General features: G+C 54.1%; 3 protein-coding genes across 6 annotated transcripts; 1 reads left to right on the forward strand and 2 right to left on the reverse strand.

Annotated features, from left to right (window-relative positions):
- Positions 1 to 133: 133 nt before the first annotated feature.
- LOC111748123 (collagen alpha-2(XI) chain-like) lies at positions 134 to 6,443 on the reverse strand. Its single transcript, XM_064294399.1, has 5 exons — positions 6,362 to 6,443; positions 3,718 to 3,867; positions 3,373 to 3,583; positions 2,221 to 2,383; positions 134 to 481 (listed from the first exon to the last, which is right to left on the reverse strand). The coding sequence occupies exons 1-5, from the start codon at positions 6,441 to 6,443 to the stop codon at positions 134 to 136; spliced, it is 954 nt and encodes a 317-aa protein (XP_064150469.1).
- Positions 6,444 to 7,747: 1,304 nt separating this feature from the next.
- Positions 7,748 to 14,519, reverse strand: RXRB (retinoid X receptor beta). 3 transcript variants are annotated; one of them, XM_010600604.3, is made up of 10 exons: positions 14,103 to 14,519; positions 13,163 to 13,410; positions 12,517 to 12,673; positions 11,973 to 12,152; positions 10,691 to 10,863; positions 10,147 to 10,276; positions 9,827 to 9,959; positions 9,614 to 9,717; positions 9,157 to 9,262; positions 7,748 to 9,029 (listed from the first exon to the last, which is right to left on the reverse strand). In XM_010600604.3, the coding sequence occupies exons 1-10, from the start codon at positions 14,332 to 14,334 to the stop codon at positions 8,882 to 8,884; spliced, it is 1,611 nt and encodes a 536-aa protein (XP_010598906.1). In that variant the 5' UTR covers positions 14,335 to 14,519; the 3' UTR covers positions 7,748 to 8,881. The 3 variants fall into 3 exon arrangements, with proteins under 3 accessions (XP_010598906.1, XP_003421092.1, XP_023395948.1); XM_003421044.4 differs by having other exon boundaries at positions 9,614 to 9,705; positions 14,103 to 14,518; XM_023540180.2 differs by lacking the exon at positions 14,103 to 14,519 and having other exon boundaries at positions 13,163 to 13,370.
- Positions 14,520 to 14,569: 50 nt separating this feature from the next.
- Positions 14,570 to 18,302, forward strand: SLC39A7 (solute carrier family 39 member 7). 2 transcript variants are annotated; one of them, XM_023540182.2, is made up of 8 exons: positions 14,570 to 14,786; positions 15,097 to 15,499; positions 15,589 to 15,757; positions 15,918 to 15,971; positions 16,114 to 16,266; positions 16,420 to 16,560; positions 16,777 to 16,973; positions 17,408 to 18,302. In XM_023540182.2, exons 2-8 carry the CDS (start codon positions 15,098 to 15,100, stop codon positions 17,678 to 17,680), a joined length of 1,389 nt encoding a protein of 462 aa, XP_023395950.2. In that variant the 5' UTR covers positions 14,570 to 14,786; position 15,097; the 3' UTR covers positions 17,681 to 18,302. The 2 variants fall into 2 exon arrangements, with proteins under 2 accessions (XP_023395950.2, XP_003421094.3); XM_003421046.4 differs by having other exon boundaries at positions 14,570 to 15,499.
- Positions 18,303 to 18,430: the final 128 nt, after the last annotated feature.

The raw sequence follows: 18,430 nt of genomic DNA on the forward strand, positions 1-18,430 counted from the left end.
AGGGATGGGAAACCCAAGGACACAGTTCAAGGAGACACAAGCAGGGGACACATCTCCCAGCTATGAATTTTTCATAACGACTTTTTATTTTTATACGAAAATAAAAAGGTTGATGAGAACTGGGGAGAAGGGGCTATGGTTGGGAAGGGAGAATTAGGGAGAGGAGAATGGTAGCCCCAAATGGATGGGAAGCTCTGGAACTGTGGGGGAAATTCCCCTGGGGAGGATGTCTGCACATCTTTCCTTTCCTGGGGTGTGCTGTGGTTGGGGGTTCTCCCATCTCCCTCACCTGTCGCTGGGGTTCCTGATTCTGTGGCCTATGAAGTCTTGATGGTTGCTTCTTTGGAGATCTCTGGGTTCTGTGATGCTGTTGGTTCTGAGGTCTCTCCCTCTGGCCCCCTTCACACTCCAGTTCCTTCTGTTCACAGGATTCATAGGCAGCTTGGACCCCCGGAACAATGACAAGTTCCTGGACATCACCCTACAGAGACATGAGGAAAGAACACCAATGGATGGGGGCAGAGAAGACTTCAGAGAGAGAAAAAGGCACAAAGGGTAGGAGGCCAGTCCTAAGTAAAACTATGTAGTGGAAGAAGGTCATTATTGGCCCTCCCATGTGCACAGCCCTTTTCAGTTTTCAAAGGACCTTCTCATCCATAAGCTTACTGGATCTTCACAACAACTGCAAAAGCCAGTAGGACAAGGAACTTTATGCCCATTTTTCAGATGTATTCCATTAAGGGAAGCTCAAAGAGGCAATGATTGACCCAAAGTCACTCATAGTGCCAGAATCAAAACTAGAATCCAAGCCTGTCAACTCCAAGTTCAACACACTTTGCCTACCCCCTGCCCCTTGGGATAATGCATGGGCCTTTTCACAGAGTTTTCCTGGACAGAGTGGCCCAACCTCAGCTGCCTTGACCTGCCAATGACTGTAATGATGAGAATTCTCAGAATCCCTGGAAAATGGGAAAGGGGGAACTTGCTTCTGAATTCCAATGGCATTTGTTTGTGCCTACACACGGCACTTAGAACACTCTGCATTGTACTGTAGTTTAGGAATATTGCCTCATCTCCACAGACAAACTACGAGCTCCTCGGGATGACAGAAACCTTATATTATTCTTCTGTGTTCCCTTTGGCATTACCTTACCTTACCTTACCCATTGCCATCGAGCCAGTTCTGACCCATAGTGACCCTATAGGACACAGTAGAACTGCCCCATAAGGTTTCCAGGGAGCACCTGGTGGATTCAAACTGCTTATCTTTTGGTTAGTGGCTATAGCACTTAACCACTACCCCACCAGGGTTTCCCTCTTTGGCACTGGGCCAGCAGATATTCACAAAATGTTGACTGGCTAGGTGGGTGGGTGCTGGATACATGCATGTGTGCACAGGGGGTTGGTGGGTGAATAGGTAAAAGGATGGATGAGGGGGCTGAAGGGTTGGATAGGTGGATGGCTGGGTGGTTGAATTGAGGGGGCTAGAATGCATGACTGAATGAGAGGCTCAATGGATGGTAAATAAATGAATATGTGATGAATGCGTGTATGAGAGGATTGGGGGTAGACAGATGAGAGGTTCAGGGAGATGGGCAGATTGGTGGGTGGGTAAGAGTGAATACATGGGTGGATGAATGGGTGGGTGGGTGTGTAAGGAGGTAGGTGGATAGACTGAAGAAGGGAGTGGTTGAGTGGGTGGAAGGATAGGTGGGTGGATGGGTAAGTGAATCTATTGATGGATGGGTTGAAGAAGACGGATGGATGCAAGGATAGATGATGGATGGATGGACGGATGATTTGAAAGAAGGAGTGGTTGAGAAGAAGGATGGGTGGGTGGGAAGGTGGATACATGCCCAAAAGCATCAGTAGGTGGCTGAGTGGTGAATGGATGAGTGGGTGGATGGATGGGTGAGTGGGTGGTGGGGTAGGTGGGTGAATAGGCGAAAAGATGGATAGACAGGTGTGTTGAAGGGCTGGATGGGTGAATGAGTGAACTGGTGAAGATTGAATGACAAAGTAATTGGCTACGGACAGCCCTGCCATGTAGTGGACACCTAGTTCTCCTAAAGAGAAAATTGGCCCTGGAGACAAGAAATAAGTTCATGAGAGGGGGAAAGAAGTGCTAAGGGATGGAAAGATGGAGTACTAGGGCCAGAAGGAGGATGGACGTAATACATGAGATCAGAAATCACTTCTTTCTCTGATTGCTCTGGTTACCTCAAAGACTTCCTCATCCAGGATACGGGCACCAAAGATTATCACTCCATGAGTGTCCAATACAGGACGAGCACTTCGGGGTAGGGGCCGGGTGACTCGCTTTTTGCAGTCAACAATGAGGGTGACAGACTGGCCCTTCACAGCCACAGCCACACGGTGCCACCTGGTCATGGGGAAAGAGGTTTAAGCAACTTACTGAAAATCAGTAGGTTCAGGGGAGCAGTTAATGAAAAAGTTGAAACCAATGGTAATAATAATAGTAATCATAATTGTTGTTGTTAACTGCCATCAGTCGGCCCCCGACTCATGCCGACCCCCAATTCATGCTGACCCCACGGACAACACAACAAAATGCTGCCCGGTCCTGTGCCATTCCCATGATGGGCTGTGGATCAGACCATTGAGATCCATAGGGTTTTCACCGGCTGGTTTTCAGAAGTAGATTGCCAGGTTTTTCTTCCTAGTCTGTTTTGGTCTGGAAGCACCAATGAAATTTGTCCAGTATCATAGCATCACTCAGCCCCCCACTGACAGACCAGTGGTGACTGCACATGAGGTGCATTGGCCAGGAATCGAATCCAAGTTTCCCACATGGAAGGCAAGAATTCTACCAGTGAACCACCACTGCCCCCTAGTAATCTTAATACCAAAAACCCGTTGCCGTCAAGTCAATTCCAACTCATTGTGACCCTACAGGACAGAGTAGAACTGCCCCATAGGGTTTCCAAGGAGCAGCTGGTGGGTTCCAACTGCTGACATTTTGGTTAGCAAGCAAGATATTAACCACTGCACCACCAGGGCTCCAGTAATCAACATAGCTACTATTTATTGAATGTTTATAATGCGCCAAGCACCATGAGATCATTTTGTCATTTGATTCTCACAATTCCCCATCTTACAGACACAGAAACTGAGGCACAAAAAAGTGAAGTAACTTGCCCAAGATACAAACTAGTATTATATACAGAGCAAGAATGCAAACTCTAAAGCCCAGACTCTGGGCTGGAAATGGCTGGAGTTTGGGCAGTGGTTAGGTGAGGCTTGGCCAAAGAGTCAGCAAGGTTTCTCAGTTTAGGCGGTAAGGTCTGGGGCAGCTAGAGGGGAGTTCCTGAAATTGTGGGCCAGGCAGACCAGAGGAGCAAACTGACTTACTTGCCATCTGCTAGGCTGATGCCTCGGAAGACCGGCTGAGATGGGGGTTGAGGCCGCCCAGTCTGGTCCTCATAGAGGAAGCGGACAGGTGGGCCGAGCTCCAGGCCCAGCTGCCGGACGCCCTGGGCACTGTAGAGTGTCAGGAGGGGAGCCTGGAGGCCAGGCCGAGTCCGGACAACAGTCTTCAGAGAGAAATCTTTGGGAACACCTCCTGGTACCCAAGGGACACACGCAGGTGGAGTGAGAGGCCATGAGAGCCACAGGCCCCTTCCCTTCTGATGTCTGATCCCAGGTGCCATTGCACAGCCTCCCACAGATCTCCCAACCCCACCATTTCACCCATACCTGGAAAGAGCTGGCGGGTGGGTGCACTGAGCTGGGCAGGTCGGGAAACTCGGTAGGCCACATCAGCTGGACAGATGCCTCTTGCCCTCCGGACACCATCAGGAAGGGAGGGGAACCTCAGGGCCCGGAGCACATCCACAGGAGGTGTACCTGGGAGAGTCCCTGAGGGTCGGGGGAGGAACACACCCTCAGGAGGGCATTAGAATGGAGACAAGTAGGGGCCTGAATGGATGGGAAACAGTTACCTGGACAAGAGAAAAGCAGCACTTGCAGGTACTCAACTCCAGACCCACTCCTCCCCTCCCAGTGTCCCTCTCTTACTGTCTCCCTATCACAGTTTTAGAGCCTATGAATCTGTCTCTTCTAATGTCTCTCTCAACTCTCCATCCTTCTTTTCTCTCTCTCTTAATCTTTGTCCCTGTATCTGTTGGTCTTTGGGTCTCCTTGTTTCTTCTGCTTCCTCCATTTCCCTCACATTCTGTCCATCTTTTTCTTTCCCTGTCTTTCTCCTTCTGTCTCACTCCCTTTCTGTATCTCTCAGTCTCAGGGTCTCTGGCCTCTGTCCCACCTCCAGCACAAACAACATCTGGGTAATCAATCATCCTGCACAAGGAAGGTACAGGGGGGTGGGGGCACCAGGGAGGGAGCAGAGAGGCAGCTCTATGGGGAGGCGGCCTCAAGCTACTATAAATCCTGTGTTTGAGGAAGTGGGGACAATGCTGCCTATGCTGGGGAAGGAGATACAAGAAAGAGCCAGCCCAGGAGCCTGTGCCCCCTGGTTTGGGAGATGGGCTTGGGGGGGGGTGCTGAAGCTGCCACGCAGAGCCAGAGCAGGTCCAGGGCTCTGAGCCACACATCTGTGGATCCCATCAGAGTCCTTGCCCAAAACCCAGGCAAGCTCCCCACACCTGGAACCTCTACCCTGCCCTGCTACCCTCTCCAGCCCTGTCCACCTAGAATATCAGCTTTCTGAGGCTCAAACTCCCTGAAAGGCAAAAGGCACCTCTCGCTCACTTGCCCCCAGATATACACAGAGCTCACATCATCAGCTCCAGATTGGAAAAATCCCAAAGAGAGTTCCAGCAAAACGTTCATAGAAGCGTGGGGCAGGGCAGGGGCCAGAGCAATCAGGAAAGCAGAGCTGGGTGGGGTGGGTGAGGTGAGGTGGGCAGGCAGAGAAAAGGCCCTTTGAGTCCAGGAGCTGGGAAACCACGGACTTGCCCCCCCCCAGCCCCCGCCCAAGCCCGGCCCCCACGTGTGGCTGCTCCGCAAACACTGACACACAAGGGCCGCTTTGAGAAACAGGGAGTGAGTGAGACAGAGACACAGAGACTCACAGAGACCCCAGGCCAAGGAGACCTCAGAAGGCCCCCACCCTCCACCAAACCCCGGGAAAGTACAGCTTGGTCCTATAGACGGCCTACCGGCAGGTCTGCCCACAACCTTCCCACCTCAAGCCACATACCTGCCTCACTTCCCCCCTCCCCCTGGCCTCCCTATATCTGCCTTACAAACTCCCTACTGGGAGCCCCATCACCCCCACCACTTTACCTCTGGCCCCAAATATGCTTCATTCTTTAATCTTACGAATTCCACTGTGACCCATTTCCCTATAGAGTCCCACCTCCACTCATCCAGTCCCAAAATAAGAGACAGAATCATCTCAGCCATTCCCCTGTCTCCATGCCAATGGGTCTCCTTCCCCAAGAAAGTCTCTGAGAGTCTACAGACATCATACACTTCAATTTCCTGTCTCTGGGTCTCACACTCCTCTCATCTTGAAAGCTCTTTATGTAATCAAATCTAACTCCTTCATGCTGCCATTCAGACTATTTTCTCTCCAGAGGGAGGAGAAGAAATGAATAGTCAAGTTATATGCAAATCAGCCCCCAGTGTTTCCAGAGTTGGGGGCTTGCTCAGGCCTGCCCAGGATCCAGGTGCTTTCAGTCCCCACCTCTCTGACACCAAATCCCTTCTCCTATGAGCCAGAATTTCTGGGTCTTGGGAAAAAGGAGGAAAAGATTGGGGTTGTGGACACCAGGTCCTAGGGGAGCCCGGTTGGCCAGAGGGGGAGGGGCAGGTCAGGAATGCTAAGAGTTGGCTCCAGCCTCAGACACCTGATCCCAGCCTGTCCAGCGGCCGTCCTGTTGGCAGCCGGCCCCACTGCTCCCCAGAGCCAGCCGCGTGGCAGCATCGAGGGCACAAGGAGGGGGAGGGAGACGCAGGCGGAGAAGCCAACCGGACAGACAGTTGAGGTGTACCTTTTTTCCCAACTTACTAGTCTCTACTCTGACCCAATGACACCTCACTTGCCCCAAAGATATAGATTCAGAGCCCAGAAACAGACAACCCACACACCTTACCCATCACCACTGATACCTACCACTTCCACCCCCATCCCAGCACCGGGCTGGACCAGACTGGCCCTGGCCATCTTCAGCTCTCCATGAGGACCAAGCATCCAGCCCCACTCAAGGCTCTCTCTAAGGTGGTCCTCTACCTTTCAGCCTTACCTGCCCTTCCCATGTCACCTCAGGGATAGCCGGGACCCTTGACGCCCCTTCTCAACCCTGAGCATCAGGTGTCTCCTCCCCAGAGTCCGGGAGCTTGCCTCCAACAACCTGGCCTGAGTCCGGACTCTTACCTGCACAGGCTGGGGCCGTGCTCAGCCCCAGAACCAGCGGTACCAGCAGGAGGAGACGATGGCATTGGCTACACCGCTCCATAGCTGGACGCCCCGAGGCCGACAGGACAGACCCGGCTGGGCGCCTCGGACGCCAGGGTCTCTGGGTGATCAGAGGCTATCGGGCAGGACAGCTCTCAGCGGCCCAGCTCCATGCAGCGAGGCGCCGTCGGGGCTCCGGCGCAGCTCCCTCCTCGGTGGCCGCTGCTACTGTGTGTCCCCGGCCACCCCGGCAGCCCAGAGCCCCCACCTCGCCCCCGCCCCCGGCCCGGCCCCGGCCTCCAGCTGCCCGCCCACTGCCACAGGGGGAAACCCCACCCTCAGTCTCCACCTGGGGCGGGGAGGGGGCGGGGGACGGGAAGAAGAAGCCCTACCTCCCTCGCTGACAGACTGCTCTCCCTACGCACTGCAGGGCCTCAATAGACTGTATCCTCAGATTCTCTTTTCGGGAACCCCAATATCTAATCCCTAGGTCTTCCCTTTTCTAGGACCCTGACGTCCAGGCATAGCCCCGCTACCTCCCCGTTGGAAACTAGCTCCCCTTCAGCATTGGCCTGGGCGGGACTTAGGACACTGTGGGAGAGAAGGCGGGCCTGGGGGTCGTCGCCCCCGCCCCCTGTAATCAGGTCTCCATAATTACTTCCCCTCGCCCCGCCCTGGGTAATTACAGAGCCCGGCCTGGGGCGGGGGTATTTATAGATGAGGCTATAGATAGCGACTGGAAGACCCGCAACACGACGGCTGCGGGGGAGGTGGAAGGGGAGGCATGGGCGCCGAGACCAGAGACTGGGACAAACCGACAAACACTGGCTAATCAGGCTCAAGGTGATGCAAACGGAGAACTAAGTAACGGAGTCCGGGAGCCCCAGGTGGAAATACTGACACTCTGGAGAGATGAAGGGGCAGGCGACGCTAGTTGGGAGGGTTCGGGGAAATAGGGTCACTCAGGGACGTGGGACCGCCTCCAAGCGGTCAGTGCCCTGAGAAGGCCGCCACGCTCGGCGCCCAGTGCGCCCCGACGAACGGGCACCGCGCCGGGTCTGCCCGGAGTCCGCGGCGCGGCCGGAGAGAAGGCTCCAGCGATCCGAGGCGCCGCCGCCCGCTGGCGCTGGGACTGCACAAGCGAACAAGGCGCCTTTGAGAATCAGCCGCCCCCCTTCCCCTCTGGCCGGCCCCGCCCCCAAGCCTGGCACAACCTCCCCCCCCCCCACAAAGCATGCCTTGTCTCCCCCACCCTGCACCAGCCTCTCGGGCCCCAGGGAACGCATCCGGAGCTCCCTACCGGATACCCCCCAACACCCAGCCCGATGCGGCGCTGTGCCCACCCCCGGTACACAGTCACCCTAGTCCAGAAAAGCAGCGATTTTAATTTGAAAGCAATTTTATGTGTGTGTGAAAGAGAGGTGAAATGAAACCCAAAGGGAAGAGCTGCAGGGTACAAATCATGCAGCCCCAGCAGCCCATCTCTGCAGGCTGACCACCTCCCCTCAATTCTCAAACCAGGGTCCTGTATCCCCACCCTACATGTATGCCCAGGGTTGGGGGTAGCTGTGAAGGCAAGGGCCTGAGGATTACGCCCACCAAACAGTCCTCTGCCCTCCCTGCCCCATCTGAGGCCATCACAGCCCAGGCCCCTTCTCCCCAGTTTAGACAGGATGGGAAGGGGGGGGTGGGGCATGTTGGGAAGGACAGTGCTTAGAGAGCCCCAGGAAAAGGCCATCTCGGGGCCCTGCATTTCCCAAAAACCCACCCCAACCACTGGCATTTCTTAGTCAACCTGGGGACGTACAGTACTTCTTTGAGTCTAACTGCAAGTCTCTATCTCCAGAGGAAATTAAAAATAGTAGGTCGCCTCCTACCTTCCCACCGCCCCTTAACCACCACACCTTATTTTTCAGTCTGACTGCAGAAGGTGAAAGAGAACTCTAGACAGGAGACAGTGACAGGACCCCCTCCCTCTTTCAGAGTGGCCCCAGCTGCTGGGCTTGGGAAAACGAAGGCCTGTCAGAGCCCCACTCCCATGTCCATCAGTTTGGGGGGCCTGCCCCCCAATATCCGTCTCTGGGGGAGCTCCCCATTCCCACTCTTCAGATGAGGAAATAAGTGAGGCAAGATGAGATGGGGGGCAGGGTCCCGGGAGCAGAGCCAATGCTCTGTGCTGGGGAAAGGAGACCAGTCCAGGCAGGAGGTGGGAAATCACCCCAAATGACGGGAGACCCCAATAAATCCAGAGACTCAAGGCCACTGCAGGGAGATCCCTAGCCCTTGCAAGAATCTGGAGTACCCTCTGACTTGAGATATTAAGAAAACTCCTGGGGCGGGGGCGGTATAGACCCCCTTGAAGGTCTCAACTCTGGCCCTGCGCCCCTCAGCCTGCCAAGGGTCTGGGAACTTGGCCCCTCCCTACCCTGCCCCAGGGCTTGGAGTCTCGCTCAGATGTGCACTCCTCAAGTGTGAAGAGCACTATGTCTGGGTCCGGGCTCAGGCCAGCTGGTGGGGAGCCTCAAGCATCTCCATGAGGAAGGTATCAATGGGGGTGTCACCAATGAGCTTGAAGAAAAACAGATGCTCTAGACACTTGAGGCCAATGGACCGGAGGGCAGGAAGACGTAGCAGCAGCTTGGCAAACCTGAGGTGGGGGTGGTAGAAGGAGATGAGAGCTAGAACCACATGGGCCCTGAATACCCCTCATGGCACCCCCAACCTCATGGGAACCTCTATCCCCACAATCCCTTACCCCCACAGCCTCATCTCACCGTCCCTGCTGCTCAGGGTACTTCTGTTTGCAGTAGGTCTCCAGTGACGCATATACTTTCTCCCGCAGGACCTCCACCTCGCTGGGGTTGGAGAGGCCCTTGGCATCTGGGATGGCAGGGAAGAGTAGAGGAAGAAGGAAGACAAATCGAATCAGGTCAGACATGGAGATATGGCCAACAGATCTCTTTTGGTCCCCACCTACTTGCCCTTCTCTTGCCAAAGGAAGCAGGGCTTCAAGTCTCTTAGATGCTCAACAGATGGGGGCCCACTGGGTTTTTGGAATGGGGTTGAAAATGGGATGTATCAGTGGATGTGGGCTCTTAACGGTCAGTGGGGAGATTTCCAGGTTGAGGGTCTTACTGACAGGGGGATAGCTGGGTAACTTAGGAGTCTCCAGAGAAGAGGAGGCTCCAAGGTTGCTTTGGTCTTAAAAGACAAGGGTAATCCACCTCTTACCTGGATTGAAGAGAATGATTGCCCTCAGGCAGCCAAGCTCTGTCTTGTCCATCCTCATGTCACGCATTTTGGACACTAGCTCTGTCAGCACCCTGGAGAGGGACCTGCAGGTCACTCAAAGGTCACAGCTCAGCCAGCCTTGGACACGGACCAGCCTATAGCCCCACCCCCTTCTACCTACAGGCCAGGCCAGCCTAGCCGAGGGCCACTGACCGATCAAAGATGGCTCCCACGCCTGCAGAATGGGCTGAATTGCGGTGCACATGAAGACCTGTGGCAAGGAGGATGCCATCTCGGACATCAATGGATCGATGGGAGAAGGAGGCAATGAGGAGCTCGTTCCACCCTGGGTGAGGGGCAGCAAGGGGCAGGAGCCAGAGATCAGGCCATAGAATTCAAAGCAGAGCAGAAGAGAAGACAAAGTCAATGAACTAGGTTCCCTGAGTATACAAGGTAAGGCCACTGGGGTCACTGACAATCAAGAGGTGCAGAAGGTGACAAGTGTCAAGTCAAAGGGATCCAACGTCACTGACCTGCCCGTAGCAAAATGACCTGGTCATCCAGAGGCAAGGAGGAAAAGTGTGGAATCCTCTTCGCCCACTCAACAAGCGTGAAGAGCTGTTTGTCAGCTGCCTGACAGATGTTTGTCACAGGGTCATTTGGCTGCAGGAGACAGGAAAGTAGGAGCTATGAAAGGTTTGGAGGTGTACCGGGAGCCCCTGCTATAAGAGTATTTTGACACCCCCTCCTTATACTGCAGTCTTCCTTCAAATCCCATCTGAACCAATCCCTGCAAGCTGGGCTTCTCTTCCAGAATCTGTGTAAGCAATTATTTATTTGAGACTTGCCTGTGGTTCGGCCAGTGGGTTGTTTTGGGGTTGAGGACAGAGGGAACTATCACACCCACCTCAGATGTTTGAGAGACCTTGTCTGGCAGCACTTCCAGTCCCAGGCAGTGTTAGAGGGTTGCGAGGGGGAGGGAAGAGGGGGAAGAGGAAGGGAGAGATAGGACAGACCTAAACTCCCTCCCTGAACCCCTCCCATCAGGAAGAACAGTGAATTGAAGCCATCACTCACACTGCTGCCACTACCCCCAGTTCCCCCAGGACCCTCAACGCCCTGGTCACTCTTCTGTTCCACAGCAAGCTCTGCCTCCAGGATCCTCTCCACAGGCATCTCCTCGGGGGCTCCCCCAGCCCCCTCTCCGTCCCCATCCTTGTCCTTCCCCCGCTGACGCTCCTCCTGTACCGCTGAGAGGGGGGAAGAAAAAGTGGACAGTCAGCAGCCAGTCATGAGGGTTCAAAAATGTTCTTAGGGCCTTATCAGGGTCTTATAGTCCTTAGAAAATATCTATAGAAATCGGAGAAGTCACTAGAAATGGTAGACTGAGACAGTCTGGAAGCAAGAGTGGATAAATTAGACAAAAAGGAGAAAAGAGAAGAGTAAAGGAATCAGGAAGAAAAGTAAAGTAAGCATTTAAACGAAAGGCCTATTACATGCTCAGAAATGAGCCAAGCACTTTTAACGTTCACTCAATCATCACGCCAACCGTGTGAACTATTTTTCCCATCTTTTAAAGACGAAGAATTTGGGGCTTGGAGAAGTTAAATAACTTGCCCAAGTTCACACAAGTGTGCCTGATTGCAAACCTTGTGCTCTTCTGACTCAACAAAGAGGCCATAAAAGAAGCACTGGCCTGGCCTTCAGGGATGTGGGCTCTGATCCCAGCCCTGCCACTCTTTTGTTGCATGGCCTTGGGAAAGTCACTTTACCTGCCACGCCTCATGCTCATCTTCTCTAATGTAAGATTTAAGAAAGATATTTTCTAAAGTACCTCTTTTAGACTTCCACAAATCAGACATAAGACAAGACGGAAAAAAAGTAAGCCCTGAGACTCTTCAGTAATACGTCTAGCTTAAGATGGTAGAAGCCCACAGGTTAGAGGAGAGACCGCAAACAACAGGTAGACAGAAACCACAGGAGAAGCATCAGATAAAAGAGAAAAAAGACTATTCTCGTTAGACAAATGGAGATAGAGAGACCCATCATAGGAAAGGAAAAGTTATCCCACCCGTGGATCGAACTAGGGAGGGCTCACAGGAACTGGCCAGAGAGGCAGAACCATTAAGAAGGAAACTAGAGAGACCAGATCAAGGAACCAGAGAGAAGAGCTCACGAGGAGGAGAGCGAGAAATCAAATATTGCCCTCTGGAGGAGAGAGAAAACAGTCCAGCCTTCCTGGCAGTTAAATGGTCTGTGGTGTACTTCAGTCTTCCCTCTACTTCCTCCTCTGCCACGGGGTTGGGTGGGAGAGGAAGAGCCTATGGGCTGGGAAGCCTGGATGGGGTCAGCCCCTTACCCTCCCTCTTCATGCCTGTGGCCAGGCACTTCTGATAGCGGCAGTACTGACAGCGGTTCCGCTGGCGCTTGTCCACTGTGCAGTCCTTGTTGTCCCGGCACGAGTAGGTCAGGTCCTTACGGATGGTGCGCTTGAAGAAGCCCTTGCAACCCTCACAGCTGTACACCCCATAGTGTTTGCCTACCAGGGAGAGAGAGATAGCAATAAGAGCACTGCATGGAGAATTTCTCACCATCAAATTTCTTGCCAACCACCCCAGGCAAAGCTTTGTTCGAGTCTGCCCTATATTTGCCAAACAGAGATGGGGAACCAGGGGAGGGATGATCCAGTTCTGCTCTCCCTCACTGTTCTGAAACCTTGCCCCAGCTCTCTTCCCTCCCACAGCCTATCCCACATTTTAGCTTCAGATTCCTTAGCTCTCACCAGGCCTTCCCCAGCTCACTTACTCTGACCTGATCTCATAGCCCCTGGGAACCCCACAGGCAATGGGAAGTGGCCCAGACACTCTCTTTCCTCCTCTCTGCTGGTCCTGTGAGCCCCATACCTGAGCTTCTGTCCCCGCAGATTGCACACAGACGTTTGCCAGCCCCAGGGCCACCTGGAGGGGGTGGACAGTGCAGGCCCCGGACCCCTAAGACTGGTGGCTTCACATCTTCAGGGGGGCCAGACCCACCCCCAGGGAGCGACACTGTTGAGTTAATCTGGGATGAGGGAAATAGGGAAGTCACAGGGAGACTCACTGGGAAGGAGACTCTCATAAGTGATGGGAATCATTCCCTCCCACCTGGGTAGGGCCTGCATTGCAAATTCCAGAGGGCACTGTTTACACTGCAGTCTATGTGAGGGTCACTCTTGGAGCACAGTCCTGAAGAGAATACACATAAACAGTGTTCCCTGAAACTGTGCAACACAGTGGCCCTGAAGGACATGTATCTTGGAAGGACAGATGGGACCAAGCAGGCAGAAAATCACTGATCGATGAAAGGAATATCAAGAATGCCAGAGTTCTTTTACCAGGCCAGGGAGAAAGCATGCACTGAAAGCTCTATCACCTCAGGAAGGGGAAGGGGGTGTCTCAGAAGAACCACAGGCCTACTAGGATAAGAGGACTAGAAGGTCAGTGGGCTGTAAGAAAGTTCACACAAGGATCTGGGGTCACAAAGAAATGTAAGCAGGTCAGGACCTCTCACCTGGGGGCTGCTCACAGGCCCGGAGAATCCTGGGGGAGCTGGAGGGGGCAGACCGGGAGACCCCATGGAAGAGCTGATGACTGGGAAGGGGGATCCCAGTGGAGGTGGTGGCAGCGGGGGTTGGGGTGGAGCCCCAGTGCCTCCAAGGGATGGGGCTGCTGAAGGGGGCAGGGGTGGCCCAGGAGGAGAAGGAGGAGGGGCTCCGTGGGGAAGGGGATTTGGGGAGGAGCTGTCTGGGCTTCGAGAGTCTGAGGAAGCAGTACATACAGGCAGAGACACACAGAAACAGGAGAGACAAAAAGAGAAAATGAGTCTTTGTTCATCCAACTGGAAGCTTTAATTCTCTCTCTAAGCCCCTCCTGCACCCCGCTCCACCCTGTCCCACTAATCACCAAGTCCAGAGACACCCTGTTGTCAAACATTTTAACTCCTAATTGTGGTAATGGGGAGTTGACAAAAGAGATGAGCATATACGTGAGGCAAAATTCCAAACAAGGTATGTGAATGACTACCCAGTCACCCCAAGGTAGACCCATCTCTTGTGGGTGGGGCACCACGTGGGGTGGACCAACCAGTTCCTCCGTTCCCACTTCATAGCCGGATCGTCCAAGTGAAGGAGATAGGCGGAAGAGACCCCTCTCAAGACATGGGAACCGCTTTTACACGTCCAGACCCCTCAAACTCGTGGGGATTCACGTCCTTCCCACGCCAGGGACTTCCAAAGTGCAGGGCCTCAAAGGGCCAAGGCTAGGAGGGCGGAAGCTCCCCCTCCCCGCCCCGCCCCGGGAGGAGGGCGCTAAGGCCCTCGGGAGAGACAGGACGCGTGTTTACAAACAAGGGGGCGGGAGCGCAATGGAAAGAGCGCCGGGGGAGGGTGTGGGGGGAGGGGTTGCAGATAACGCGGCCACTCGCTCGCCTGTCCGCCCGCTAGGACACTCACCCCGCCCGCTGTCGCCCATCCCGTCCCGTCCAGCCTCCCCCGGTTCCGGCTCCGGGGTTTGTTGTTCTCCCGCTGCCGCCGCCGCCGCCGCCGCTGCGGGATCCAGCCAGGGCCGTCGCCGCCGCCACCGGGACGCGACCCCACAATGCATCTCTTTTCGCACCCCCACCGGCCCACACTGCCCTGCGGCATGCCGCTGGGGGAGGAAGGGCGGGCGAGCAGTCCAAGACATGATTCCTGGTTGAGTGTAGGGATACCGGAGAGGTGCCAGGAATTCTCAAAGATTGATCTGGGGACTAGCTGAGCACGAGGAAGCCCCAGAGAAAAAGACTCTCGACCTGACCGGGTCGAATTAAGCGCTTCGCTCTGCTCTGTACCAAAATGACAGCGCCGAAGTGGCAGCCATCTTGGTATAGAGGGGAAGTCTCGGCGCTCGTTCCCGCCCCCTCGGCTAGTTGGAAACGGAGGAGGCGGTCTCATCAGTCCTGTTAGCCCGCCTCGCTCAGCCTCTCCTCAAATAACCTCCACCCTCGCGCATGCTCACCAGGGCGAGGTCGATTCGCCGCTACCGGAGAGCCGTCATCTTGGTAAAGGTATTGGGACGTAGATTTCCTGTTCTCGCGGGAGCTAAAGGCGGGAGTGCCACGTCCGAGCAAACCGGGAAAGCAGAGGATCCCGGAGCCGGTGAGAATTCCCTGCTTTTTCACTACCGTTCTCTCCGGGCCTTTTTCCCCCGCCTAGTGGGTCATAGAGACGAAGGCCCAGAGCGTCCATAATGTGGCGAATCAAAGCCTAGAGCGGCGTCTTAGGGACCCTACATCCGGGAGGGGGTTCGGGATAAAGAGAACGAGTCGTGGGAACAGTGTGGGTGCGGACAGAATGGAATGGAGTGGTCCTTAGACGTGGACGCAGGGTCTGAGCGGAGTAAAGTGGATCCCGCGTAGGTCAAGAGTTGAGAGTCAAGTGAAGTCACTGCCTCTGTCCCTCTGGTCAGCATGATGGCCAGAGGCCTGGGGGCCCCCCCCTGGGTGGTCGTGGGACTGCTGACCTGGGCGGCCTTGGGGCTGCTGGTGGCCGGACACGACCTGCACGACGACCTGCACGAGGACTTCCATGGGCACAGCCACAGGCATTCACATGAGGATTTCCACCACGGACACAGCCATGCCCATGGCCATGGTCACACTCAGGAGAGCATCTGGCATGGGCATACCCACGGTCACGACCATGGACATTCACATGAGGATTTGCACCGTGGCCATAGCCATGGCCACTCCCATGAGAGCCTCTACCACAGAGGACATGGACATGACCATGAGCATAGCCATGGAGGCTATGGGGAGTCTGGGGCTCCAGGCATCAAGCAGGACCTGGACACTGTCACTCTCTGGGCCTATGTGAGTCCCCAGGGGATAGGGGAGAGAGGGGCTGGTTCTGGATTGTTAGGAGATCCAGCACCATTTGACCCCTGCCTCTCCCTCACCAGGCACTTGGGGCCACAGTGCTGATCTCTGCAGCTCCATTTTTTGTCCTCTTCCTTATTCCCGTGGAGTCAAACTCCCCCCGGCATCGCTCTCTACTCCAGATCTTGCTTAGTTTTGCTTCAGGGGGGCTTCTGGGAGATGCCTTTCTGCACCTCATCCCTCATGCCTTAGGTAAGTGACCTCTGACTTCTACCTCAAATCATAATATTAATTACTGTTTGGGCAAAAGGGTTCTTTTTTCTTTGTCATCTCTGACATTCTAATATTCTCCAAACATACATGTTATTGGGTCAGTTGTTTACTCATCTGGCCTTTTTCCTGTTTTCTCCAGAGCCACATTCTCACCACCCTGTGGAGCAGCCAGGACATGGACACTCCCACAGTGGTGAGGAAGGGGCAAACAGGGATGGAGTTGAGATGATGGTTGGGGAAAGTCTGTCCCTCCCTAATCTTTATCTCCTGCATTTGGGGAGGAAGAATCTGAACCCCGTATTTTCTCTTTAACGTCTCAATGCCTATATTCTCAGGCCAGGGCCCCATTCTCTCCGTGGGGCTGTGGGTCCTCAGTGGAATTGTTGCCTTTCTTGTGGTGGAGAAATTCGTAAGACATGTGAAAGGAGGACATGGACATGGACATGCCCATGGTCACACACATGGAAGTCATGGACATGGAAGACAGGGTAAGCCCAAGAATAACTTTCCCAAAAGCCATCTTGCCTGCTTCGGTATTTTCTAGTCTTATGGCTGTTAGGTGGGAGGGGCTTTTTTTTTTTTTTGAGAACATGTCAGGAGATCTCTGTTCTCCACTCTTACCAATCCCTTTCTTTCCTCAGAGCGTCCTTCAAAGGAGAAGCAGAACTCAGAGGAAAAAGAAAAGGACACAGCGGGGGTACGGAAGAGGAAAGAAGGGAGTACAGGGCCCAAAGATGGCCCAGTGAGGCTGCAGAACCCTGAAGAGGAAATAGCAGGCTCAGGTGAGGGTCAGGGTTGGCATCAACTTGGGCAAGGGGCATCACTGTAAATCAGTGCACGTGGAATATGCACTGTGTGTAACAGCAGGTGTTTGAGAAACACTGAGGGCCTGGGTGTGAAGCAGTGTCTTAGACGAGGTGTGAGAATGGCTGACCATGGCTGGGACTGAGGAAGGTGAATGCCTCTGGCAGGTCCATCTTCCTCTCCTTTTGTCCTAGACCTGCGTGTGTCCGGGTACCTGAATCTGGCTGCTGACTTGGCACACAACTTCACGGATGGTCTGGCAATTGGTGCTTCATTTCGAGGAGGCCGGGGGCTGGGAATCCTGACCACAATGACTGTTCTCCTACATGAAGTGCCCCATGAAGTTGGGGACTTTGCCATCTTGGTCCAGTCTGGCTGCAGCAAAAAGCAGGTTGGTGATGATTGGCACCAGACATGATTGTCCGAAGCCCTGTATCTCTGCTCACCCACCCCAGCCCAAGACTGCCTCCTATTAGTTGCAAACAAGTGGTACTATCATTGATAAGATATTTTTCTAGAAATGAGGGGGAGGAAGTTCTGTTTTTTTGTCCTGTAGCTCAATGTTTCTTAAAACGTAGTCAGTGAGCTGAATGACTTTTGTTCAACCCATCCCCGTACCCCAGTGTACTGAATCGGAATGTCTTTGGAAAGGATCACTGCTCTAACCTCTTTAATCTCTAAGTTTTTTCAGAAAATGGTTATTCTAGGCTCCCTTTTTCTGCCTTAGTTTCCAAAGACATATATTCTGTTTATGTGTACCCATGCTTTACCAGCCATGGTTAAAGCCCTGATATTGTTTCACTGTTTCTCTTTTCTACACACTAGGCAATGCGACTACAGCTGGTGACGGCAATAGGGGCACTGGCAGGCACAGCCTGTGCCCTTCTAACCGAAGGAGGGGCAGTGGGCAGTGAAGTCTCAGGCGGTACAGGTCCTGGCTGGGTGCTGCCATTCACTGCAGGTGGTTTCATCTATGTGGCAACTGTGTCTGTGTTGCCTGAGCTGTTGAGGGAGGCATCGCCACTGCAGTCACTTCTGGAGGTGCTGGGGCTGCTAGGGGGAGTTGTCATGATGGTGTTGATTGCCCACCTCGAGTAAGAGGTGGGATAAATCATCGTCATCCCTGCCTCAAGCCCCTAACTCCACACTCCAGATTAGTGGTCTGTGAAGGCTGGGGGCCCTGGCCAGGGACATCTGCCAAAGGAAGGAGTTGTAGCATAGGGGAGTGGTGACTTTGGCACTAGGACCATCAAGGTTTGGCAGCCTTACAGGGGCTATAGAGGGGAGAAAGAGAGGCCAGAGGGACCATAGTGTTGGGCACCAGCTGACTATGTTGTTGGGATTGTGGGGCTAAATGGGGCTATCAAGAAGGCTGGAAGGGAGTAGGATAATGGCAGCCTACCCAGTGTCCCCTACCCCATCAGTTCTCAGAGGACCAAGCTGCCACACACAGCCTTCTCCAAGGGCCACCTCCCTGTCTCCCACCTGTTGGTGGAGGCTACAGAGAAGACTGGAGCCTTGGACAGAGGAGGTAGCAGAAGCCAGAGATAAACATCAAGCATCAATCGTGTGCCCCGATTCGGGAGTGATTGGGGGGGGGGGAGAGTTAGTTGTTAATCTCATGGCCTGATCTTTTTGTTTCTATTTTTTTATATCACTGTGTTGGAATTGAGGGGGAGGGTGGTGACCTGAAATAAAGTCCTCGGATATTCCGCCCCCATATGCAGTCTGTCTTTTTTGCGCGGTGTAGAGTGTGAGGAGTCCTCGTCTCCTGCCTCCCCAGGCCCATCATCGGTGCTGTGTAGCCACGCCCCGCGGTGGGAGGTTTGTGCGCCGGTGGCCGCAGAT

The sequence above is a fragment of the Loxodonta africana genome, chromosome 1 (genome assembly GCF_030014295.1).
Source record: "Loxodonta africana isolate mLoxAfr1 chromosome 1, mLoxAfr1.hap2, whole genome shotgun sequence".
Lineage (NCBI taxonomy): Eukaryota > Metazoa > Chordata > Mammalia > Proboscidea > Elephantidae > Loxodonta > Loxodonta africana.